The sequence below is a fragment of the Dendropsophus ebraccatus genome, chromosome 1 (assembly GCF_027789765.1).
Source record: "Dendropsophus ebraccatus isolate aDenEbr1 chromosome 1, aDenEbr1.pat, whole genome shotgun sequence".
Lineage (NCBI taxonomy): Eukaryota > Metazoa > Chordata > Amphibia > Anura > Hylidae > Dendropsophus > Dendropsophus ebraccatus.
The window spans coordinates 148,200,659-148,226,877 of NC_091454.1; the positions used below are offsets into that span (position 1 = coordinate 148,200,659).

The 26,219-nt window shown below is 42.1% G+C and overlaps 1 protein-coding gene across 3 annotated transcripts in view; it reads left to right on the top strand.

Annotated features, from left to right (window-relative positions):
- Positions 1-25,077, top strand: part of LOC138799985 (long-chain fatty acid transport protein 2-like) — a 129,549-nt gene extending 104,472 nt beyond the window's left edge. For all 3 annotated transcript variants that reach the window (XM_069981807.1, XM_069981803.1, XM_069981795.1), the window contains exons 2-11: positions 7,866-8,335; positions 12,351-12,560; positions 15,173-15,331; positions 16,838-16,962; positions 17,129-17,323; positions 18,546-18,636; positions 19,165-19,363; positions 22,261-22,358; positions 22,806-22,936; positions 23,764-25,077. In XM_069981807.1, the coding sequence (XP_069837908.1) occupies positions 7,867-8,335; positions 12,351-12,560; positions 15,173-15,331; positions 16,838-16,962; positions 17,129-17,323; positions 18,546-18,636; positions 19,165-19,363; positions 22,261-22,358; positions 22,806-22,936; positions 23,764-23,940 (1,854 nt within the window). In that variant the 5' untranslated portion in view covers position 7,866 and the 3' untranslated portion in view covers positions 23,941-25,077. The remainder of the gene's footprint in view (positions 1-7,865; positions 8,336-12,350; positions 12,561-15,172; positions 15,332-16,837; positions 16,963-17,128; positions 17,324-18,545; positions 18,637-19,164; positions 19,364-22,260; positions 22,359-22,805; positions 22,937-23,763) is intronic.
- Positions 25,078-26,219: the final 1,142 nt, after the last annotated feature.

A 26,219-nucleotide genomic window follows, 5' to 3' on the forward strand; every position in this document is an offset into this window, starting at 1 on the left:
AGAAATAAAAGCTAAGTGTGTAAGAAATTTGAAAATTTTAATTTTCTGTGCAGAGATTTTATTGTAATCCAATATTTTTCATAATTATAAGCTTATTACCAGAGAAATGCACCCCAATATTGATTTCCCCGTTTCTGCAGTTTATAGAAATACCCCATATGTGGCCCTATTGCGCTATTTGACGCAACCACAAGCCTCAGATATAAAGGAGCGCCTAGTGAATTTCAATGGCTCCGTTATTTTTGGTCATTTCTGACTGTACCACTTCAGGTTGGCAGAGGCTCTGGGGTGCCAAAACCTAAAAAACACCCCTAAAGGGACACCATTTAGAAAACTACACCCCTCAAGGAATGTAACAAGGGGTGCGGTGAGCATCTGGACCCCACAGGTGCTTCACAGATTTTCAGAACAATATGGCTTGAAAAAAGACTAAAGTATTTTTTACACTAAAATGTTGTTCTAGCCTTCAATTTTTCATTTACACAAAGGGATAAAAGAAAAAAAAAACACAAAACATGTAGCGCAGTTTCTCCCGAGTACAGAAATACCCCACATGTGGACATAAAGTGCCAAGCGGGCGCAGGACGAGCCTCCAAAGGGAAGGAGCGCCAATTGGCTTTTGGAAGCTGGATTTGGATGGAATCGATTTCAAGGGCCATTTCGCATTTACAGAGCCCTCGTGCTGCCAAGACACTAAAAACCCCCCACAAGTGACCCCATTCTGGAAACTACACCCCTCAAGGAATCTAACAAGGGGTGCAGTGAGCATATGGACCCCACTGGTGACGGGCACAAATGTGGAAAAATGTGACGTGAAAGTGAAAATTTTCATTTTTTCACTTTCATGGCACAAATGTGCCCGTCATCCAGGGGTCCATATCCTCATTGCACCCCTTGTTAGATTCCTTGAGGGGTGTAGTTTACAGAATGGGGTCACTTGTGGGGGGTTTACAGTGTTTTGGCAGCACAAGGGCTCTGTAAATGCGACATGGCGTTCATCATCCATTCTAGCCAAATCCAACCTCTAAAATCCAAATGGCGCTCCTTCCCTTCGGAGGCTTGCCCTGCGCCCACATGGCGCTTTATGTCCACATGTGGGGTATTTACGGACTCGGGGGAAATTGCTCTACACATTTTGTGTTTTTTTTTTTCTCTTTTAACCCCTTGTGAAAATGATAAATTCAAGGCTAGACCAACATTATAGTGTAAAAAATGTAATATTTCATTTTCACGCCACATTGTTCTACATTTGTGCCCGTCACCAGTGGGGTCCATATGCTCACTACACCCCTTGTTACATTCCTTGAGGGGTGTAGTTTCCATAATGGGGTCAATTGTGGGGGGGTTCAACTGTCTTGGCAACACAGGGGCCTTTTGAATGCAACATGGCCCCTCGAAATCCATTCCAGCCAAATCCAGCATTCAAAAACCAAATGGCGCTCCTTCCCTTTGGAGGCTTACCCTGCACCCGCATGGCACTTTATGTCCACATGTGGGGTATTTCCTTACTCAGGGGAAATTGCTCTACACATTGTGTTTTTTTTTATCTTTTAGCCCCTTGTGAAAATGAAAAAATCAAGACAAGATCAACGATTTAGAGTAAAAATTAAAAAAAAATTCCACTAAATGTTGGTCTAGCCTTGATTTTTTTCCATTTCCACAAGGGGTTAAAAAAGAAAATAAAAGCAAAACGTGTAGGGTAAATACCCCTACACGAAAATACCCCACATGTGGACATAATGTGCCATATGGGCACAGGGCAAGCCACCAAAGGGACAGAGCGCCATTTAGAGGCTGGAATGGAGGATGGAGGCCATGTCGCAATTACAAAGCTCCTGTGCTGCCAGGACAGTAGAAACCCCCCACAAGTGACCCCATTCTAGAAACTACACCCCATAAGGAATCTAACAAGGGGTGCAGTGAGCATATGGACCCCACTAGTGATGGGCACATGTGTAGAACATGTGCCGTGAAAATAAAAAATACCATTTTTTTCATTTTCACGTCCCAAATGTGGCCGTCACTTGGGGGCCATATACCCGCTGCCCCACTTGTTAGATTCCTTATGGGGTGTAGTTTCCAGAATGGGGTCACTTGTGGGGGGTTTCTACTGTCCTGGCCGCACAGAGGCTTTGTAATTGCATCATGGCATCTTCTAATGGGAATGGCAGCCATACCTACTTAGTTGGGGAAAAGGGACCATTTTAATTTATTTGGGGGTATTAGGCCAATTATTGGTTTATGAGGTTGGAAATGATACGTGTCCATCAAATTCAACCTGTGTTGATCCAGAGGAAGGCAAAAAACCCTCGTGAGGCAGACGACAGTAGCCTCATCACAGGGGAAAAATTCCTTCCCGACTCCATAATGGCAATCAGAATAACCCTGGATCAGGGTGACCCCTGAAATAGGAATAAGGGACAGAATTTAGAAAATGTAGAACCCCAGTGACGTGTGGTGCGCCTTGGAGCGATCCAGTATGCAGAGGCCGGGGGGATCAGGACAGGTGTCACACTGGAAAATGGTGTCCTTCCTGATCCCCCTGTTACGCCACACTCTGCACTTCTTCTGGGGTCTCCCTTTCTCCAGTGTGGGGGACGTCACCTGGAAAATGTTGCCCTGGTGCGATACAGGGTCCCACATATCCAGAAGCGCTGGGTCCGCTCCATGGCTGCTAATTATTAGGGCGCTATTACTGCTTCTGATATTTACGGATCGTGCCGCAAGCTACAGTAGCTCGGGCAGCGAGGGACCAGAAGAGGGGGTGCTGGTATAAAAGTTATCCCCGTACAGGTGGTAACCTTTATCCAGCAGTGGGAAGATCAGTTCCCGGACGATCTTCCCACTAACTCCGAGGATGGGGGGGAGGGGGCATCTGGGGGCTGGATTCGGGTGTCCCTTCCTTCATACACTCTAAGGGTACGTGCACACTGCAGAATCGCGAAGGATAACACTTTGTGCATTCCGCAGCTGGCACCCACCGGCGGACTGATGCAGGCGCGCGTCTCCACCCGTGTCATAGACTCCATTCTATGCACGGGCGGATTCCACTCTCCGTCCAACGTGTTGATGGAATGACGGATGATGGAATCCGCCCGTGCATAACATGGAGTCTATGACACGGGTGGAGATGCGCGCCCGCATCAGTCCGCCGGCGGGTGCCAGCTGCAGAATGCACAAAGGGTTATCCTTCGCCATTCCGCAGTGTGCACGTACCCTAAATCTGTAAGTGTACCCTGAGGTACGCTCACAGAGTTTGTAGAATTTCACACCATACCGTCATCTCTTATTGGGACGGTACTGGCGGAAAAGACGTGTCTGGGGGGCAGCGTACGCTACGCTACCCCCAGACACGTCACTGGATGATGAGGAGGATGAGGATGAATGGAGGAAAGAAGGACCCCCCATTCATCCTCACTGGCTGTTTCAGTGTCGGAGGCAATAATAACGTATGCGTCCGATACCGAAAACACGCCGGGGGCCACTTTTATATAGGGATTGGTATATGGGGTATGTAGTGGTGTAGTGTAAAACTTTATTCAATGTAGTGTAGTGTGGTGTAATGTAGTGTTTTTTTACGTGTTTTTTACAGTAAGTATAAAAAAAAAACCTATGCCAAAAATGGTGTTGCTGATAAATGCCGCACTTATGTTCGGCACTTATCAGCAGACCGTGGCAGTAGGATATAAAAAAACCCACCCTACGCCAAAAAGGAGGAGTTGCTGATTAGCAGCGCACTTTCGTGCGATGCTGATCAACACTCAGCGGCGATAGGGTGCGGAAAATAGAAAAAAAATTGGGAAAAAAAAATTTGTTTTTACTACATTCTGAACATCCCTGTAGTGGCTGATACGTGTATTACACTTATCAGCCGCTAGGGGGCAGCAGAGCGCAAGTTCCGAAAAAAGACGACGCTGGAGCCGGAAAAATACGAAAAAAGACGACGCTGGAGCCGAAAAAAGCCGATCGGGACATCACGGAAGAAGCCGAAGACCCGACAAGATGAAGAGGACGCCGGGAACCCAGAAGACGCCGATCAGGACCCCGGGACAGGTGAGTAATGTACAAATACCTGCTCTGGACCCCTCAGCTGCCTAGCTGAGGGGTCTGGATCAGGTATTTATTACTTGTGGGGACTTTGATCGCCGTGAACGGCCGGCCGGCCACTCACGGCGTTCGGGACGGTGGTACCGTGACCACCATTACTTTTTACAGTAATGGCGGTCGCTGCCGTCCTCGGACAGCACCGACCGCCATTTTTTTCCGGGTCATCGGGCCACCGATGGCCCGGAAAGGTTCCGATCGCCGCTATGGGCTTATCAGCCAATAGCGGCGATCGTCGGCATGGGGGGGTTAACAACCCTCCATGCCGACAGGGAGAGATGGCCTGCTATGTATTATAGCAGGCTATCTCCCCCGATCGGGACCCGTCCGGCCGCGGCGCCCTCTTAAAGGACCCGCGTACCGGTACGTCATGGGTCCTTAAGTGACAGTGATCCATGACGTACCAGTACGACATGGGTCCTTAAGAGGTTAAAGGAGAAGTCCGGCGAAAATTTTTATTAAAGTATTTTATTGCCCCCCAAAAGTTATACAAATCACCAATACACACTTATTATGGGAAATGCACATAAAGTGTTTTTTTTCCTGCACTTACTACTGCATCAGGGCCTCACTTCCTGGATAAAATTATGATGTCACGACCCAACTCCCAGAGTTGTGCGGGCTGTGGCTGCTGGAGATGCTTTAGCATGGTTTTGTATGCTTTATTCCTGAGTCACAGCACAGTCATGTCACAGCAGGTTTGGCTGGATCACCAGGGGGTAATCATCTCTGGCCAGCCCCTCCAACCTACATCACTATCTCCATGTCATATACAGATACAGATATATATATATATATATATATATATATATATATATATATATATATATAAATATATAGGGACATCTAGGAAGAGTGTAGTGTGTTTACAGCATGCTGCATTGAATGATGCAACAGGTTGCAGCACCTGTGAAAAAAGATGTTCTGCAACAGCTTTTGGCAAGGAATCGTCAGGAGTGCTGTGGGAGGGAAGTATGCAGGGTGAAAGGGTTGTCAAGAAAAGCTTAGGAAAAACAAAGCATTCTGGGAATTATAGTTATGAGTAACCCCCAAAACAAATATATTTTTCAGAGGTAGTTTCAGAGCTGGGCAGAAAAGTAAGCAATGCTACATACTTCTTAGGCATGTTTATTTTTTCACTGATGTTGGAGTACCCCTTTTAAAGTTTTTAACTAAAATTTACTTGAACTAGGCCTGTGTAGGAGCATTGGTCTAGGGGTAAATCACCTTTCTAGAGACCAGCACCAGTTTGTTTTCTTTGGTTCAATTCCCCTGATAGAAATGAAATATAGTTATTTATCTATTTATTTCTCTTTTTTTTTTTTTAAACAAGAGTTTTATTGAGTTTTTTTGGATCAAATACAGGCCATATCGCTCAAAAAACATCTGAGTACTGTACATATAAAGAGCAAAAGGAGAATAAGCGGCCGGAGATTTAAGTAGTTTGCGTACAATGGAAAGTATACGATCTACGGCTGCACAGTTCACACTACGTAAGAACTTACGCCAGGATCGTACGCGGCACCGTAATAAATGAACCAGACCATTGTTTGAGGACGAAAATGCCGTAACTGACGCCTGTAGCGTAACATGCGGTTCCGTACGTAGTGGTGATTTCTTCATTTTTTGCACTTTTCTTTGGCGATCCAAAAGGTTCTGTGGGGTGTCCGGGGCTAGCCGAAGATATCCAAGTAAAAGACCGCTGTCAGATCGCTATGTAGGTCGCTCGGGAAGCGTAAGTAGACTATGGGCGTAAGTTCGCGGACCGTACGTAGCTGGCCGCAACTTACGTAAATCCCCGGCCGGACATATACGTAGTGTGAACATAGCCTGATTCAGTGTAAAGAGTTACCGATTAGTCCAAATTAGTTTTCAAATTATTATTTTTTTATAGATACAATGATGAGAAAAAATAAATATATGGTAATTTACTTCTTAATTTTTCTCATCATTGTATTAAAAAATCTAAACTAATATAGACCTGACTGGGAATTCTTTGCATTTTCAAAAATTGACACAATAATGCGAAGAAGAAAAAAACTATATTTAATTTCCATCAGGGGAATCGAACCAAAGAAAACAAACTGGTTCTGGTCTGTAGACAGGTGCTTTAACCCTAGACCACAGCTCCTACAAAGGCTAAGAGGTTCAATTATATCTGATTGCAGATAACTCCTCTGTTCGCAGATACTGACTGACAGCTGAGTGAGCAGGAGGCCAGGCAGCATTAATTATTCATGAAGAAGAGGGAGGAGGAAGCAGTGGTTAGGAGTGCTAGAGTGTGGCAAAAACACTGAGCCACAATGCCTCATTGACTCTTTATTACAGTAGGAAAAGCCAGATTGTGCATAATACAATCCATGGACAAATTACCAAAAGGCAACATACTCACTAGGGCAACTACAGCACACTGTCAGCACCTCAGGTAGGGCCCTGGTGGGGTGCTGACAGATTCCCTTTAAAGTCTATAGCAGTGATTTCCAACCAGAGTGCTGTGAGAACCCACCAAGGGGTTCTGCAGCATTCTGGCTGTGCAGCTTCTACGGAGGCTGCTCTTTAATCTTTTGCCCACTCACTACAATGCTGATGCAGTGAGGTGTGAGCAGGCTAAACTGCAGAGAAAGGAGGAGGGTAAGCTGTTAGCATCCAGATACTCTATTCATTTACATAGGCTGCAGGCACTTCAGATCAGCAGCCTATGAGCAGATGTGACAAGATCTCTCTAGCAAATGCAATGATATGATGTCATCAAACCTGTATGAGAATCCCATTTATTTAGGGGTGCACAGCAGGGGGCATAATTACTATGGGGGCCACAACTGGGGGCATTTTACTATTTGGGGTACACAGCATTTACTGTGTCTGGGTGCATAGCAGAGGGAATTTTAATATATAGAATGGCACAGCAGATTGCATTATTACTATATGAAGGAACATAGCAGATGGCATTATTACTATATGAAGGGGCCCAGCAGGGAGCATATCACTATATGGGGGTACACAGCAGGGGGTATTATTACTATATGAAGGGGCACAGCAGATGGCATTATTACTAAATGAAGGTCACAATAGAGGCATTATTACTATATGGTGGGGCATGGCAGGAGACATTATTACTATGTAGAGGGGCTCAGCAGAGGATCCTACATATAGGTGTGAAAAATTTAAGGAAAGTGCTGGGAAAGTGCAAAGTTTTTTGGCAGGTTCTGAAAAAATATGCAGTTTGAAGAAATCATCATGGTGGTCTGGGCCACATGGAGAAGAAAAAGGAAAGTAAACACTGTCGATCAAATAACTTGTGAAATGTGAGTCACTGAATGACGCTGTTGGTATTTTGTAGAACATTATTTAGTAGGGGTGCCCCAAGGTGAAAAAAAAAGTTTTCAGAGGGGTGCTTGAGGTGGAAAAGGTTGGGAAACACTGGCGTAAACAACTACAAAAAAAAAAAAAAAACAGCCGTCTGCGTACACATTTTTTTTTACAATGTGTTTACAAACTGACATTTTCCCCTAAATTTTAATATAACACATCATTAGATTAAAAATACAGCCACATTTCATACCTAGTTTACTGTTATATTTTGCTTTTATTTTATTTTGTGTGAACATAGACTTAGAATGATTTTGTAATCTGGCATCAACAAGAGGGCAAAGACCTATTATGATTCAAAGTACAATGTGTGCAAGATCTGAAAACACATTCCCCTTTAATTTTATTGACAGATTTGCTATAAAATATTCATTTGCTCTCTTATTTTTCAGGATGTATTTTGCACTAGTGATTTTAATCATACTATGGATAATTCAGAAGATATTTTCACCTTACCTGTGGGCAGACTTAAAATTTTTCATAAAAATGGTCCTTTGTTACAAGAAGATTGAAAAATCAGTTCAGCGCTGTTCTTCCTCCCCTGGCATGTTGGATGTATTTTTACAGCACGTATCCACAAGACCTCACAAGACGTTTATTTTATACCAGGACCAGGAGTATTCTTACAAGAACATAGATCTGATAAGCAACCAAGCAGCATGGGCTTTAAGCCACTATGCAAATCTAAAAAATGGCAATTGCGTTGCTGTCTTTGTGGGTAATGAACCTGCGTTTATCTGGCTTTGGATAGCACTAGCCAAACTAGGGTGTCCAATGGCCTGTCTGAACTACAACATACGTGCAAAATCCTTTCTTCATTGCTTTCAGTGCAGCGGGGCTAAGGTTCTGATTGCAGCCCCAGGTAAGAAATATACATTGTTAACACTCCTACTTACTAATGTGGATGAGCATTAATTGTAATTTTTTTTCAGTTAGATATTGTACAAAAGATGTTCGGTTGGATTATAAGGGACATATGTAACTAACAATGTGTTTGTGCCCTTTTTTTGGCTAATATCAAGGCAAATTTGCTATATTTCTCTACTTTACGCCACTTTTGCCATTTCTGAGTTTTTGTGCCAGTAGTGGGGCATGGTCTCAGATTAGCTATTTTTTCAGCTGATTATAATCATATTATGTGCAAGTTTTAAGTGTTGCACAACAAATTATGCAGCAGTACGCCACTGCTAGCCTAGCGTAGCTCTTTAGCCAAACTGTTTTTGGCTCAAGAATTAGTTTTCATTGCACAAGAATTATCACTGCATGTGTGGTGGCTCAGTATGAGTGTTGAATTGTTGGTGTTGTTGTACAGCTAAGATGCTATTGTCGTAACACCAGTGCTAGTCCAACACACAGGTGTGATGTTGGTACCTGCTTTGTGTGGTGGCTGGCTGTACTCCCCAGAAATGGTTGGTGACCTGCCAGGTTGTGATGGGTCCCTTGGGCTCTTGTCACAGTAGTCCTGAGTGGCAATTGACCCACCCGGACTATCGGTACCACCACCCACAGAAAGGGGAAAAATAACCCCTTAAAGGTGTGCAGTTAGTGTGTATAGGTGCTGGTGCGTAGGAAAAGATGAGAGAGAACCAGTGATATAAGAATAGAACAGCTTTACAGTGCAGTCTCTTAGTAGTACAATATACTTTGGTAAAATACATAGATCTTTACACAAACTGTAGTGCTTCACTTGGTTGTGCTGAGGAGGTGCTTGAAGAAGTAGAGTAGAGAGGTAGTTGAAAGTGGAGTAGAGGAGAAGAGCTTGTCGGGGGATTCATAACCCAATGTAGCAATGTACTCTGGCAGAACTTGTAGAGAATACTTTAGAGTGAGAAGTTACTCGTACCCGTTTATAGACTATAGTCTGACCACCTTGTGCCCTACAGTGTTGAGTGTCCCGTCCTACTAGGGTAATAAAAACCCCATTCGTGTCCCAGTTAACTGCACTGCGAAATAGGATAGTAGATAGTAGATAGTAGGACGTAGACCTTCCTTGGTAGCTTTGTCCTATACTGGCTAGTTCCTCTTGTGTCTCTGGATACTGCCCTGCACTTTTTAGACTGGTTCTCGGCGTGGGCTAGGATGTTCTTAGACTCTTCTCCCTTTAAGTGTTTAGCACTGCATAGTAGAAGCACTGGAAGAATTAGTTGTCTCCAACCATATCTTTACACACGTGTCTCAGACTAGACTACACCAGACCAGACTGAACTGACTTTGGTCTTGGCAACAGTAGGGACTGTCTTGTTTGTATCCATCCTCTCTGAGAATCTGGATAAGACTGAAGCTACACCTCCCCCCACCAAGCCACTACTTCCTACAGGGGTTAAGTAATATACCTTGTGAGTGGTGAAAAGGAGTGTATGCAAGAGAAAGAAGAAAGAATATAGGCTGAGAGTAGAGAGCACCTTCTATAGGTCAGCAAAAGCACATGGCACACATAAAACAGTAACCTATTACATCTCTTAGCTGTGCAATACATAAAAATACAAAATACTGACATCTAGTGGTGAAACTCTAGAGACACCTTCATCACCACTTAACCTGGAGTGAGAAGCTTTTTGAGGGGTACAAAGGAGTGACAAAGAACACCCATGGGGGGATACCACACATGTATACCTAATAGTACATATGTAATGTGTGACAGCTGTGCAAAAATGCGCGCAGATGATACATTCCCCCCTAAGGCTATATTCACATGGCCTTTTCTCTTTCTGTTTTTTATTTTTAAAGATGGTGGAAAAAAATGTGTGTGAACAAATAAAAATGATGTTTGTTGTAAGCAAAAAGCTTCTGCAAATAGTTGTCATGAACATTAATTTGACCTCAAACAATGTTTGTTATTTAAGACACTATGGGGGAGATTTATCAAACATGGTGTAAAGTGAAACTGGCTCTGTTGCCCCTAGCAACCAATCAGATTCCACCTTTCATTTTCCAAAGAGTCTGTGAGGAATGAAAGGTGGAATCGGATTGGTTGCTAGGGGCAACTGAGCCAGTTTCACTTTACACCATGTTTGATAAATCTCCCCCTTTGTGCATTGGGCGGCCATGTTCAGGCTATGTTTCCACATCGTTTTTTTCCTTTACATTTTTAATTTTTAAAATGACGTCCGTTATTTTGCAGTTTGGCCGCTCGTCAGTGACAACTGTTGGTACATTACTCTAGTTTAGGGTGCGTTTACACAGAGAGATTTATTTGGTAAATTTTGATAGCCAAAGCCAGAAATAGACTGGGGGCTATGTTCACACTATGTACGTCTCCGGACGTAGCACGTTCCGTGAATAAGCGTCCGGAGACTTACGTAGTTTGCGTACAATGGAAAGTATACGATATACGGCGGCACAGTTCACACTACGTACGAACTTACGACAGGATCCTACGCGCCGCCGTAAAAAATGAGCCAGACCGTTGTTTGAGGACGAAAATGCCGTAACTTACGCCCGTAGCGTAACATGCGGTCCCGTACGTAGTGGTGATTTCTTCTTTTTTGAAGCTTTCTGTGCCGATCCAAAAGGTTCTGTGGGGTGTCCAGGGCTAGGCGAAGCTTTCCAAGTAAAAGACCGCTGTCAGATCGCTACGTAGGGCGCTCGGGAAGCGTAAGTAGACTCCTCGCGTAAGTTTGCGCTCCGTACGTAGCCGGCCGCAAGTAGCGTAAATCCCCAGCCGGAGTTTAACGCGTATATGTCCGGCCGCGAAAATATGCGGCCGGACATATACGCAGTGTGAACATAGCCTTAAACAGGGAACAGGTCATAAAGGAAAGACAGATCTTTTCAAATCCATTCCTGACTTTGGTTTAAAAAAACTGTCAGATAAATACAATGGTATTCAATATTCAGCCTGGATTGTTGTGCTGTTAAAAGGGAGTTTCCTGTGTAGAAAAGGATGAGCTATTTTTCCTGTACTCATCAGCTGTTGTAAGTATTCTTTCCAGTCTGACAGTGGAGCAGTAGAGGTTTTCTATAGGGATTTGTTACAGCTCTGAACAGTTCCTGACATGGACAGAGGTGGCAGCACTTTGTCAGACTGGAAAGAATACACCATATCCTGCAGGACATACAGCAGCCGATAAGTTTTGGAAGCCTTGAGACTTTTAAATAGAATTTACAAATCTATATAACTATATTCTCATGTCGGTTGATTTTAAACCATTTTCTTCCTCTGGAGTAACCCTTAAACTGATATTAACTGCTTATTTTATTTATGATCAAGACCCTAATTTGTATAAAAAATAAAGCTTACAAACTGGTTTTCATGTATATTTTTTGGAAATGAATGCATTGTATTTGAGCGTAACATAACAAATCATTGCATGAGCCTTGACATGTATCTTTTGGCCTTTTTTCTGGTATATCCAGTCGTTGCAGTTTTGTGTTCTTTTAACCTACTAGAGGTCTTTGTGGTTTTGCTAAAAACAGAATGGCTTTTTAACACTTTGGGGGAATAGCTTGGGGCAGTGGCTGAGAGAAATGGCTGGGCCGCAGGAATATGTGCTGTATTCATGCAGTCATTTACAAGCCGTATCAGCTGTACATGCCTGGTTTAGTCATATAGACCATAATGATAATTTATATGGTTATTGTGATGACCCTGTGTACAAAGTACTTTCTTTTCTTTTTTTACATTTCACATTTTGTACTTCATAGTACAAAATCCATAGATCTACATTATACAGCCCATAAACGTTTTATTTGCATGCTACTGCTGTCTAGTCTGCAACTTCTGGACTCTACTGAACTTTGCTTTTGTTTTGTTTTTTTTGTATATATGCTTTTATTTACAATGAAAGATCATTGTAAAAGTTGATTTTGGTCCAGAATGGCTATGAATAAAACTTAGTAAGTTACATGAAATATGTGTATTATATTTTCTCTTAAAGAACTGAAGGACGCGGTGGAGGAAATACTACCTGCTCTGATCGCAGAAGGTGTGCAGGTCTTTTACCTAAGCAGAGACTCACCCACACAGTGTGTACAGAGTTTACTTGATAAAATGGAAGCTTCCTCTGTAGACCCCATTCCTGAATCCTTTAGATCAAGCATTACACCAAAATCTCCAGCTTTATATATTTACACATCTGGAACCACAGGTAAATCACCATTTTAAATGGGACCCTTGATTTTAACATGCACGGTATTGTGAGACAAAAATATTTCTGAGGTGAAATTGTAATAGGTGAGGTGAGTTCATGAGGTGAAGTTGTAATTGTCATTTTAGTGATCCCCTATTATGCTATGTGTAATAGGAGTGCATCCATTGCTGCCGCCACAACCAAATGCCATTCCACAACTAGCTTCTAATCTCCTACATGATGCTGTTGCTACTCACTGTAGACTGTGGCATCTAGGGGGTTAAATGGTCAGGTCAGCTTTATCACCTGCTGTGTTTTTCATTTTTTTCCTCATGAATATTTACATGAACATAAATCAACAGTATAAGCCTATATCTATGATAGCTAAAATCAGGAATCATTGAATACTGCAAGGTGGAAGATGCCTAAATATGCCTCATATTTGACACACCTTGTGATGGCAATGAACATAGCTTTTTTTTCTCTTTTTAGCTAACTGTATTTTAATGGCAAATATTTTTAGGTATAAATTTTCAGCTATAGCAGAACAAGTAGTGATCTACGACAGGACTTAAAATAATGAGTGAAAGGGAAATTCCCATGAATAATGGCCTACTGCTAGGATATGCTATCACTTACTGATCACTGGGGACTCCCAAGATCCAGCATGAAATGGAACTGCTAGGGTTAGTGAATGCAGATATATATTGTCACAGCTTTTTTGTCGTTAAATACAGGACAAATGTGACAAATACAAAAACTCATATGCAACAGGTGTAATTTATTTACAGTGTAGAGATTAACCCTTAGAGGACCGGGTCAATTTAAATTTTTGCGTTTTCTTTTTTCCTCCTTGTGCTTAAAAGGCCATAGCGCTTGCATTTTGTCACCTAGAAACTCACATGAGCCCTTATTTTTTGCGACACTAATTGTACTTTGCAATGACAGGCTGAATTTTTTCATAAAGTACACTGCGAAAGCAGAAAAAAAATTCAAAGTGTGGTGAAATTGAAAAAAAAACAAAAACGCATTTCTTTTATTTGGGGGGGTTTTGTTTTTACGCCGTTCGCCCTGGGGTAAAACTGACTTGTTATATCTGTTCCTCAAGTTGTTACGATTACAACGATATGTAACATGTATAACTTTCATTGTATCTCATGGCCTGTAAAAAATTCAAACAAATATACGTTCCTTAAAATCGCTCCATTCCCAGGCTTATAGCGCTTTTATCCTTTGCTCTATGGGGCTATATGAGGTGTAATTTTTTGCGCCATGATGTGTTCTTTCTATCGGTACCTTGATTGCGCATATGCGACTTTTTGATCACTTTTTATTACAATTTTTCTGGATTTAATGCGACCAAAAATGCACAATTTTGCACTTTGGGATTTTTGGCGCTTACGCCATTTACCATGCGAGATCAGGAATGTGATTAATTAATAGTTTGGGCGATTGCGCATGCGGCGATACCAAACATGTTTATTTATTTATTTTTATTTATAACATGGGAAAAGGGGGGTGATTCAAACTTATTAGGGGAGGGCTTTTTATTAATAACAACACTTTTATTTTTACTTTTACACTTATACTAGAAGCCCCCCTGGGGGACTTTTAGTATAAGTACTCTGATCTCTCATATAGATCTATGCTGCGTAGATATGCAGCATAGATCGATGAGATAGGCACATTGATTGCTTCCGGTTGCTGCAGCCGGAAGCAATCGAGTGCCGAGCCGGGATCAGCGCCATTATGGCGCTGACCCCGGACGGGGTAAGATGTGTGGATCGCTCTACCCTGGGACAACGTCCCGGAGGAGCGATCCACCCCACTAGACACCCGCGAACGGCTGCATCAAGTAATCGGATGCAGCTGTCAACTTTGACAGCTGCATCCAATTACTTTATTAGCAGGCACGGCGATCGGACCGTGCCCGCGGCGGTTCAGAGCACTGAACACATGGAGGTGGCCCTGGACGTACGGGTACATCCAGGGTCGCCTAGGGGTTAATGTCCAAAAGCTGTCAAACAAGGATAGGTACCAGCCACACGTGGAGTAAACTGTGCATAAGTCCATTAAAACACTAGGGGGAGATTTATCAAAGGGTGTAAAATTTAGACTGGTGCAAACTGCCCACAGCAACCAATCGTTAATTGCTGTGGCCAGTTTGCACCAGTCTAAATTTTAAACCCTTTGATAAATCTCCCCCTAGGTGCCTATGTTCTGCTATTGTATTCTGTTATAGGCATCATTCCATTTTATACAGAAGCACATAGTAGCAATGCAGAAGGTCACCAGATAAACGTGTTCTTTATGGCAAGCTCAACGCGTTTCTTGTTGTCCGCAATGATCAGGAGCAGCACGGAGCTAGTCACAATTGGAGTGCCACTCTGATGCCTTCAAAAATCTTTGAAGGGGACACAGTGCTACATTACCTTTATATCCCTTTTATACTTAGGATAGGTGGGGGTGCTTGCAGTCATACTTCTTCTGATCAGAAAGTGATGACATGTCCTAAAGCTTCGGCATCCATTTATGAAGAGATAATGCTCCACTAACTCTAATCTCCAGTCTCTTAGTAAATGAAAAAGTATTATTATTTTTATAGCAAAGCATCTGTTTGTTTCTTCAAGGGCTTCCAAAGGCGGCTGTAATAACCCATAAGCGTGTTTTCTTAAGCAGCACCATTGCCTTGCTGTGTGGACTCACAAGTGAGGATGTTTTTTATATTTCATTGCCTCTTTACCACAGTGCTGGACTGCTCCTTGGACTCAGAGGATGTATTCAGACAGGTACACAAATGGAATTAACATTTTTTTTCTGATAATAAATGTAAAACTATACAATAAACATGAAATAGTAGCATGGAGCGCTCCTGGATGTATTGGATGACCATTGTTATTGAATGACATACATTGCCTTCTAAAATTGTGATCAGCCAGGTTGGATATTTTTCAGGCATGGAATGATCAGCCAAGCATTTGCTGCGTTGTGCAAAATCACGGTGATTAAAAAAGAAAAAGTCAGTGATCAGCCAGTTTAATTTAGTTATTACTGGTAAGATTATTCATATGACTGATAGGACACATTCTGTCCAATCAAAGTCCTATGTGTATGACAACATTGTATACATATTAAACATAACTTTGCACGGGAGGATGAAAGAGGATGCTTAAGAAAGAAAAGAGACTGTACTTACCTCTCTCACTCACCAACACCTATATAGTACTGTGTGTCCCAATAATAATTGCAGTCATTGAGAATTTCAATTTAATCACAAAACTTTATTAAATCCATCAAAAATAAAAACATAAAATCAAGACCTGGGAGGTGAGTCCACTATTGGGACTGAAGTAACATGATAATCATATAAAGTGCATGTGCCTATTAGTAAACCTCATAAACAATTCCTTTAGCATAAATGCATATATATATAATAAAGTGCAAGTGCTATATCACAAAGCTACAGTACGCTGTATAGAGTAATGGAATAAAGTGATATCTTGCACATGTAAACAGTATGTTACCAAGAGTAACTGGGTCCCAGTCCGCTGACCTCCCACCTCACTCCAACGCCATTTCGCACCACTTCTTCTTTCCAATCAAAATCCTATGTGTATGAACACATTGTATACACATTTAACATAACTTTGCACGGGAGAATTAAAGAGGATGCTTGAGGAAGAAAAAAGACTGTACTTACCTCTCTCACTTCCCTGCAGCCTCTATAATCCTGGCGCCTGGTCTTTGCTATGTCCTGCTTCCTGGTGCTGGACACTGGAGGCATTGTCACTCAGCCAATCACTGTGACACGAGCTGAGAGGCAGTGTTTCATGCCCACCAGCATCAGGAAGTTAAGCCCAGCGAAGACTCATAACCATGATAATGGAGGTTGCAGTGGTTCAAGGGAGGTAAGTACTCCCTCTTTTTCTTTTGCCATGCTGAGCATACTTATAAAAAAAAAAATACTAGACACCCCCTTTAATTTTTTGTTGTAAATATTATTCATTGAGCAAACTATTCTAATAAAATGCAGAAAAAAGTTTATCCTAAATAAAACCTACACAATAAAATGACTTCCACTCCAGTATTAAATAACAGTAAGAAATCCAGAAGCAAATCTCCAGGAATACTTATCTAGCCACCAGGCAGATTGTTGATCCAATAAAACATATTGCTTTAAATACACTGACAATGTATTCAATCGTATGCCAAGTTGTAGTTTACTTATACTGTATATGTGTTGATAACAATAGTCTTTGATATACATAGAGTACTTTACCCTGTGCTTTACCTAGGAGCTACATGTGTCTTAAGAAAAAAATTCTCAGCCACACAGTTCTGGGATGACTGCAGGAAATACAATGTAACAGCCTTCCAGTATATTGGGGAGATACTTCGCTACCTATGTAACACTTGTAAGGTGGGTAAAGCTCAGTAGGTATAAATTTGCTTGTGTATACTTTATTGCTTTAAAAGCAATAACTGAAATGTTTTTTTCTTTCTTACCTTACATGCACCCATATTTTAGGGAATATCGGGCCGTGTAATATAGCCTTGAGTTGACAATATTATTTTCCTTTTCCTAGAAAGACAATGACACTGACCACTGTGTGAGGTTTGCTTTAGGCAATGGTGTAAGACCTGATGTCTGGAAAGACTTCATTGACCGTTTTGGTAAAATCAAATTATTTGAATTCTATGGAGCAACAGAAGGAAATGCATTCTTTTTAAACTACACACAGAAAGAAGGTGCAATGGGCAGGTACAACAATTTCATAAAGGTAAGACTTGAATTTAATGTATATATATATATATATATATATATTATAGTATAGTATAGTTAAATGAAATGCCATACATATAATGCAATAAGTTATCATAGGATGAAATTAGAATGAGTTTAGATTAGTCATGGGGGGAGATGTATCAAACTGGTGTAAAGTAGAATTGTCTTAGTTGCCCCTAGCAACCAATCAGATTCCACCTTTCATTTTTTCAAAGCATCTTTGAGAAATAAAAGGTGGAATCTGATTGGTTGCTAGGGGCAACTAAGACAATTCTACTTCATACCAGTTTGATAAATCTCCCCCATGGTCTCTATCCCAAGAGCCTAACATTGAGTAGCTGTCAGCACCCTCCAGCCAGACCCTGGTCAGAAAATATACATTATAATAGCATTTGGTTAACTGTTTTACACATTACAATAATTACTGTTACCAAAATATGACAGGATATTAAAGCCCCTAACAATATAAGTATTTTTCTTAGATGATGTGGACATCCATTCTCTTATTGCCATTTGCAGTAACTTTTGATATGTCCTCAAACCTGCCACAAATTACTGATAACACTGGGTCTCAATGCTGAGGTCTGTGGTAATACCAAGATACAGCCAGCAGAGTGTGTGGTAGCTGTCAAATCCAGCTTGTTTACTTCCCGAGGCGGGTAGGGGGCATTCTGAGGGGGGATCACGCCATGACCCCACTCTGAACCACGCAGTTCCTGGCTGCTATCAGCAGCTCTTAGTGGGCCTGGACTGATCGCTAATTATCCATTTAAATGCAGCTGTCAAAACTGAGGGTTCTGGCTGAGACAGGCTTAGCTCGGCACTCCATTGCTCTGGGTTCCAGCAGCCCATATTAATCGAGCAATGATCTCTTTGATCAATGCAGTATGAGAGATCAGCAAAGTTAACATAGAAGTCCCCAAGGGGGACCAAATTGTAAAACAGTGTAAAAAAAAAGATTTTAATTAATATAAAATCCCACAAAAAAAATAAATAAGGGGTTATTCTGGATTAGTGACACACCATTACTTACTTGCAGAGATGGCACCCTTCCCCAGCTTGTGTATGATATTACAATTCAGCTCTATTCACTTCAATGGAACTGACCTGCAAAACCACACCCAAACTGAGGACAAGAGAGGTGCTGGATAACCCCCTTAATAACAGTGATAGTAGGAGAATTAGTCTGAATCTTGCCTAACATTATATTCTTTTAGCTTGTTCAGCCATTTGAAGTTATTAAATTTAATGTGGAAAAAGATGAACCAGTGCGAGATCACAGAGGACACTGTATCAGAGTAGCAAGAGGTATGGACATTTCTACTACTCAATGCCATATCTTCATAAGAACTTTCATTTCTGTACTATATATGTTTTCATACTTAATTTGGATGGTCACACTTTATAAGGTTGACAAGTGGCGGACAGGGGTGCCACCATATTGGTAGAAGTGGAACCTCTAGGACCAGTGTTCATCCACTCGTTTCATCTGTTGCTGTATTTTCATTTAAACCTCTGCATGGTATTTTTATTTTAGCCACTGATGATTTACCTTTTCCACAAGGGCCCTGTAGATTTATTTTATTTTATTATATATAAGTTTTTATCATGTGTGATTAAACTATAGGAGCCTGATCATGGTGTCTTGAGGGCTGTTTTTTTCCTAGTTGTTATAGTTCTCCTCTTTATGCATTTTTAAGGTGTGCATTTTACCTTGTTACCTCGACACCAGTATACAGAATGTTAGGTATTAGTGAGCTACACTCTTTTTTTGTGGATTATATAACATAGTTAATATGTTATGATTTGATGGGTGATATTTTCAATGTATCTTAGGCCAGCCTGGGCTTCTGATTGCTAAACATGTTGCCAGCAATCCATTTGTTGGTTATGTAGGAAATAAAAACCAGACAGAAAAGAAGAGGCTTCGCAACGTTCTTAAAAAAGGAGATATGTATTTTAACACTGGAGATTTGGTTGTGGTTGACAAAGAAGGCTTTATTTTCTTTCATGATCGAGTTGGAGACACATTTCGGTAAATCCCTTATTAAAAGATACTAAATGATTTATTAAAATGCTTTTATTAATCTTGTAATCTGATCTGATCTTGTAATGTTCCTGTTTGTTATCCCTTATCACTTGTATAGCGCTCTGGAATAAAGGGCGTTTTAAAAATAAATGATACTATTAATACTGGTTTATACATTTAAGGTTCCTCTACAATTTTAAATGCATAAAAGTGTTTTTTGTTTGTTTGTTTTTGTTCTGTGCCGCCATTACCCTTAATGTGCTGTGCCACCATGCCACTAATAATCCTAAGGATGCCAAATTAAAGGGGTACTCCAGCGGAGGGGCATTTTTTTTCCTGACACCGGGGAGGAGGTGGCTGAGGGAAACAACATCCACTCACCTCCCCGGTTTCAGCAGAGGGTCCTGCATCGCGGCGCTACGGCCCCCGGCCGCTTCCTGGTGTCTGACGCGGGCCCAAGACGATACGTCTCAGGTCCACTCAGCCAGTCAGTGATGGAGGCGGGATCCGTTTCAAGTCCGCTCAGATCCCGCCTCTGTCACTGACAGGCTGAGCGGACCTGAGACGTATCGTCTCGGACCCGCGTCAGACACCAGTAAGCGGACGGGAACCGGGGACCGCAGCGCTGCGATGCGGGACCCGCCGCTGGGACTGGGGAGGTGAGTTTACGTTGTTTCCCTCAGCCACCTCCTCCCCGGTGTCAGGAAAAAAATGCCCCCCCCGCCGGAGTACCCCTTTAAGTCTGTGATTCAGAATGTGGGCGGGGTATTGCTATGATACTGGCCAGTGTCCTGCAGTAAGAAAAAGTCACTGTTATGACTGGTGGTACACTCAGAAGACACACAAACAATAGACCCTGGACCTGTCCTCGCCCACTGTCCCTGCCTTCTTGACGCAATTAGTCCTAGGCTGTTACGGGCAACTGGGAGATTTTCAATAACTTAGGTACAGCGGCACACAGAATGTAGACAAGACAAGCAACACTAGTGCAGGGTCAGGAAGCCGGGTCACAACCAGAGGGCAGAAAGGTACAAAATCGGAGGCAAACGGATAATCAGGTCCCATAGCAAATGGTCAGGGCAGGCAGAAAGCAGGGATAGGATTACTAAAAGTGCAGTCTCGGTCGTGCTTTATAATCTGAGAACCGTGCCAAGATCCCAAACAGGTACAGTCCTTACAATCACACATTTTTTTCACAAGCCTTATTTTACTTTAAAAAAAAAATAGCAACTTCTCTTGTGTTTTGACACTTGTTTGCCTCCTCTGATAAAAAAAGGCATGAATTTGCTATGTAAGGGACATGATTTAAGTGTAGCAAATTTAGCTTTATTATATACAACTTTTTAAAAACCACAAAACTCTACTCAATCGTTGGCGCACAAACCACACAACATAAAAGTGCACTGACAAAAACAAATTAATCACAAGACAATTCAATAAAGTGTGTGCTATAGAAAGTGACATAAAGGTGTAAAAAATATATCACATATGACAAATCCCCTCCTTTTGTTATGCTCCATCCATCTTCAAAATGTAAGGTTCAGGTGCTAAAACTGTCTCTCCCATTACCCTAAGGCAGTGATTTTAAATCTTTTTTGAGCCGCGGCACACTTTTTATACTTAAAAAATCCCGGGGCACACCACCCACAAAAATGGCACAAAATGACACTAAAACAGTACATATTATACATATAGTTAATAATATAGATTCTAAATGTATTTATACTCACTCAGTGTGAAACCTGGGCCTGTTTTCTTTTCCCCCCTGTGCTTCTCTCCTGTGCTTCTCTCCACCATACTTCTCCCCCCTGCTTCTCTCCTGTGCTTCTCTCCACCATACTTCTCCCCCCTGCTTCTCTCCTGCGCTTCTCTCCCCCATGCTTCTCTCCTGTGCTTTTCTCCCCCATGCTTCTCTCCTGTGCTTCTCTCCACCCTGCTTCTCCCCCCTGCTTTTCTCCTGTGCTTCTCCCCACCATACTTCTCCCCCTTGCTTCTCTCCTGTGCCTCTCTCCACCATACTTCTCCCCCCTGCTTCTCTCACGTGCTTCTCTCCCGTGCTTCTCTCCCCCATGCTTCTGTCCTGTGCTTCTCTCCACCATACTTCTCCCCCCCCTGCTTCTCTCCTGTGCTTCTCTCCACCATACTTCTCCCCCCTGCTTCTCTCCTGTGCTTCTCTCTCCCATGCTTCTCTCCACCATACTTCTCTCCCCCTGCTTCTCTCCACCATACTTCTCCCCTGTGCTTCTCTCCACCATACTTCTCCCCCCTGCTTCTCTCCTGTGCTTCTCTCCCCATCCTTCTCTCCTGTGCTTCTCTCCCCCCTGCTTCTTTCCTGTGCTTCTCTCCACCATACTTCTCCCCCCTGCTTCTCCCCTGTGCTTCTCTCCCCCATGCTTCTCTCCTCCATGCTTCTCTCCTGTGCTTCTCTCCACCATACTTCTCCCCCATGCTTCTCTCCTGTGCTTCTCTCCACCACACTTCTCTCCCCCATGCTTATCTCCACCAAACTTCCCTCCCCCTGCTTCTCTCCGCTGTTTCTCTCCCTCCTCCGAGATGGTCGCCGCTGCTGTCCGCCTCACCTACTGGCCACCTGTAGGGCCCGGACGTGCTCCTCCAATCAGCGGAAACGTTGATTGGATGCGTGCATCACGGCCCGCCGCAGCGCACCACGCAACCGCCCACATTATAATCCGCCACTGATCGCTGTGCATTGCCGGGAACAAAACACAGGGGCACCATAGTTTGGGGAACTTTCCCCACGGCACACCCGACCACTGACACTGGTTGAAAATCACTGCCCTAAGGAATCTTCAATATCAAATAAGACTTTCTGAATGCAGGCTGATCAAATGCTGTTACTAAATTCTTAGCTTTGTTTCATTTGGTGTAACATTGTTTTTCAGGTGGAAAGGTGAAAATGTGGCAACAACAGAAGTAGAAAACCTAATGTTAATGTTGGATTTCATTGAGGAAGCCAATGCTTTTGGTGTTCCTGTGCCTGGTGAGTAGAAAAATATATTTTTCTAATTCTTTAGCATTGTATTGCCCAGATGAATACCTAATATGCTTAGGGTGTGTATGCAGTAGGTTGCATTTTACTGCAAATACAGTATACTGTAATAATATATACCTATAAAACTTTGTGTAAATGAATTATCCTTACAAACCACTAAGTAATGTGAGAAGACCACGACACATTTTATTTCAAAAGGGTTTTCCAAAAGATAGGCCATCAATTGTCAATCAGCGGGATCTGGCATACCCACCGTTTAGCTGTTTGGCACCAGCACTACACAGAGCACAGTATTTTATAGCTACAGTCTACATATGGCAGTGCTTAAAGCTGGCTACTAATATACTAAGTACTATGCATTAATAATTACCTATTCATATTCCTAAAAGACATAGAGATGTTTCATGGAAATTAATGTTAACATTTTGGTTCTAGGTCATGAAGGTAGAATTGGAATGGTGTCCATCAAGGTTAAAGAAGGAAGATCCTTTGATGGAGAAAAAATGTTTGCACAAGTCATTAAACACTTACCCAATTATGCCAGACCTCGCTTTGTTAGAATACAGGTAATACAGCCCATTTTATAAGCAAACTGATCCTTAAAGATGACTCTCCTGACAGGTCTAGTTCAGTAAATATTTCTTTAAATTGTACATTGTGCCATTTCTCTGTTTTCCCTTCTGAATAAATTGACAACTGGGTGTTACTGCTCTCCCTGTCAATGAGCCGAGTCCATACAGAGGCTGACACTGTCCAATCACTGGTAACATTTTAAGACACACCCTATTGACAATGAGAATGATAATCATAGTTGTCAATTAAGACCATGTCTAGAAACACTATATTATAGCATGGACACATTGGGGCAGATTTATCAAAGGGTGTAAAATTTAGACTGGTGCAAACTGCCCACAGCAACCAATCACAGCTCAGCTTTAGGCAGTGCTGAAAGGAAAGCTGAGCTGTGATTGGTTGCTGTGGGCAGTTTGCACCAGTCTAAATTTTACACCCTTTGATAAATCTCCCCCATTGTGTTCTAAACATGAATATGGAAACTCAGCCTAAACATTACCAGATGTTTTGTCACTCACAGATATGTGATATTCATTTTCCTCAATAAATAAGTGACCAAGTCGAATCTACTTTATTTACTTTTAGGTTTTGTGTAAACATCTGATTTAGGTTTATGGTCAAATTTATGCAGCAATATAGAAAAATCTAGGGGTTTACAAACTTTCAAGCACTGCTGTCTTATAAGCAGTGGTATTCAAGTGAAAATCATAAAAGCATTGTATTAGAAAAATAAGCTAAATATTGTAGTTACATTCATTCACCTAATATACAGAGTTTGGGTATATTCCTATAACTCCATATCTGTTGTTTACTTCTACAGGACTCCATACAAGTAAATGGCACTTACAAACAATATAAAATGGACCTGGTCAAGCATGGCTTCAATCCATTCTGTATAAAAGATCCGCTATATTTTCTGGATGGTAATTGTAGAACCTACAGGCCATTGGATCATCAACTTTACAAAGACATTTTGGGGAAAAATTTTAAACTTTAGAGTGATGAAAGAGGCTTATTAAAATTGTAGACCGCCAAAAGCCCCAGCTTGCAAATGAATTGTGCTACTTTTTACCCTTTTGCACCCACTCCTCCCCGTGCACAAGATTCATCAAAAAATATTTTGTGCAAAAAAACTTTAGGCTATGTTCACACTATGTAAAAACTGCAGCCAAATTTCACAACAAAGGCCATTATTTTCACAACAACGGCTGTAGATATGAAATACAGCTGTTGTTTTTGCAAAGTGTGAACATAGCCTTATACTGATCCTGAGTTAAATAAAAGATTCTTCCCTGTTCATATAAGTATATTTGTAGGTCTAGACCAGGGATGGGGAACCTTCAGCCCTCCAGCTGTTGCAAAACTTCAATTCCCATGATGCCTGGAGAGTCAAACCTTTAGCTTTGGCTGTCCAGGCATGATAGGAATTGTAATTTTGCAACATCCCCATCCCTGGTCTAGAGTTCAAGGCTACGTGCACATAGTGCTGTGCCCTATGTTATGGCTCAACACCCCCATAGTATTTTTTACTATTACCTTTTATTTAACTCCATAGTAAAACTGCTGTTTGTGCACATGTATTAATTGTATTGCTTTATCCGTTATGCCCCTTTTTGGGCTGTTTACATGTGAGAAAATGGCTACAAACCAGCCAAAAAAGTTGCTATAAAAGGGCAAAAAACATAGGGGGACATTAAGATGCAAATCCAGAGGTAAAAATTATGGGGGAGGGGGTGATGGAAACACAATAATGTAGTCACACTTACCTGTTTTGGCCCCACACCAGCTGGGCACCACTGCTGTCACCCACCAGTCTGCTGTGTCTCCTGGTATTGTAATGTCATGGCCCCGCTCAGCCAATTACTGATACCTCTGTAATCATTGACTGGACTGGCTCAGCACGTAGCTCCCCCTTCCCTGCCCCTCCTGAAGTTTTACCTTTGCCTAGAGTCCCTTATTAATTATTGTGTCTTTTGCTTCAATGGAAAACGTAGTGGGAAGTGCTCTATATCTATTAAAAGGCACCAATCTCTTAAAAAATCTGGGGCACTGGAAATTTTGGACTTGAATTATTTTTATGTCTAGCATTGTCTTTTCACTTTGCCTTTAATTAAAAAAAAACATGCCCACTCTTCCTATTTGTTTATCATTTTTCTGCAATTTCTATTTAATTTTATATTACACTAGAAAATGTACCCTGTAGTATAGAGTTGGTGAAGGTCCTGTATACCTGTAGTGTATAGTTTTGGGGTCCTGTATACCTGTAGTGTATAGTTTGGGGTCCTATATACCTGTAGTATATAGTTGGTGGAGTTCCTGTATACTTGTAGTGTATAGTTTGGGGTCCTGTATACTTGTAGAATATAGTTGGTGGAGGTCCTGTATACCTGAAGTATATAGTTGGTGGAGGTCCTGTATACCTGTAGTGCATAGTTTTGGGGTCCTGTATACCTGTAGTGTAAAGTTTGGGGTCCTTTATACCTGTAGTATATAGTTGGTGGAGGTCCCGTGCACCTGTAGTGTATAGTTTTGGGGTCCTGTATACCTGTAGTGTCCTGTATACCTGAAGGGTCGGATTTACCATTAGGCACCCATGGTCTGGTGCCTAGGGTAGCACCTTGCAGAGGGGCAGTACCCTCTCGTTCAGAAAATCTGGTGTCTTTTCGAGGGGGAGTATGGCAGTATTGGTCAGGTCTGGTATAGCGGTGTTATCCAGTCACAGTATGGCAGTATTGGTCAGGTCTGGTATAGCGGTGTTATCCAGTCACAGTATGGCGGTATTGGTCAGGTGGTGTTATCCAGTTACAGTAAGGGGGTATTGGTCAGGTCTGGTATGGCAGTGTTATCCAGTCACAGTGTGACGGTATTGGTCAGGTCTGGTGTGGCGGTGTTAAATGGGACGTCTGGAGCTATTACTTACCTATCCTGATGCTAATTGGTGAGTGAGGATGGGGCGTCTTCAGGTTTAGTGCGTAGGGCAGCAGCAGCTGGTAAGACTGCCCCGTATACCTGTATAGATGGAGTAGGGGGTCCTGTATACATGTACTGTATAGATGGAGTAGGAGGTCCTGTATACATGTACTGTATACATGGAGTAGGGGGCCCTTTATACCTGTATAGATGGAGTAGGAGGTCCTGTATACATGTACTGTATAGATGGAGTAGGGAGTCCTGTATACATGTACTGTATAGATGGAGTAGGGGGTCCTGTATATACATGTACTGTATAGATTGAGTAGGGGGTCCTGTATACATGTACTGTATAGATGGAGTAGG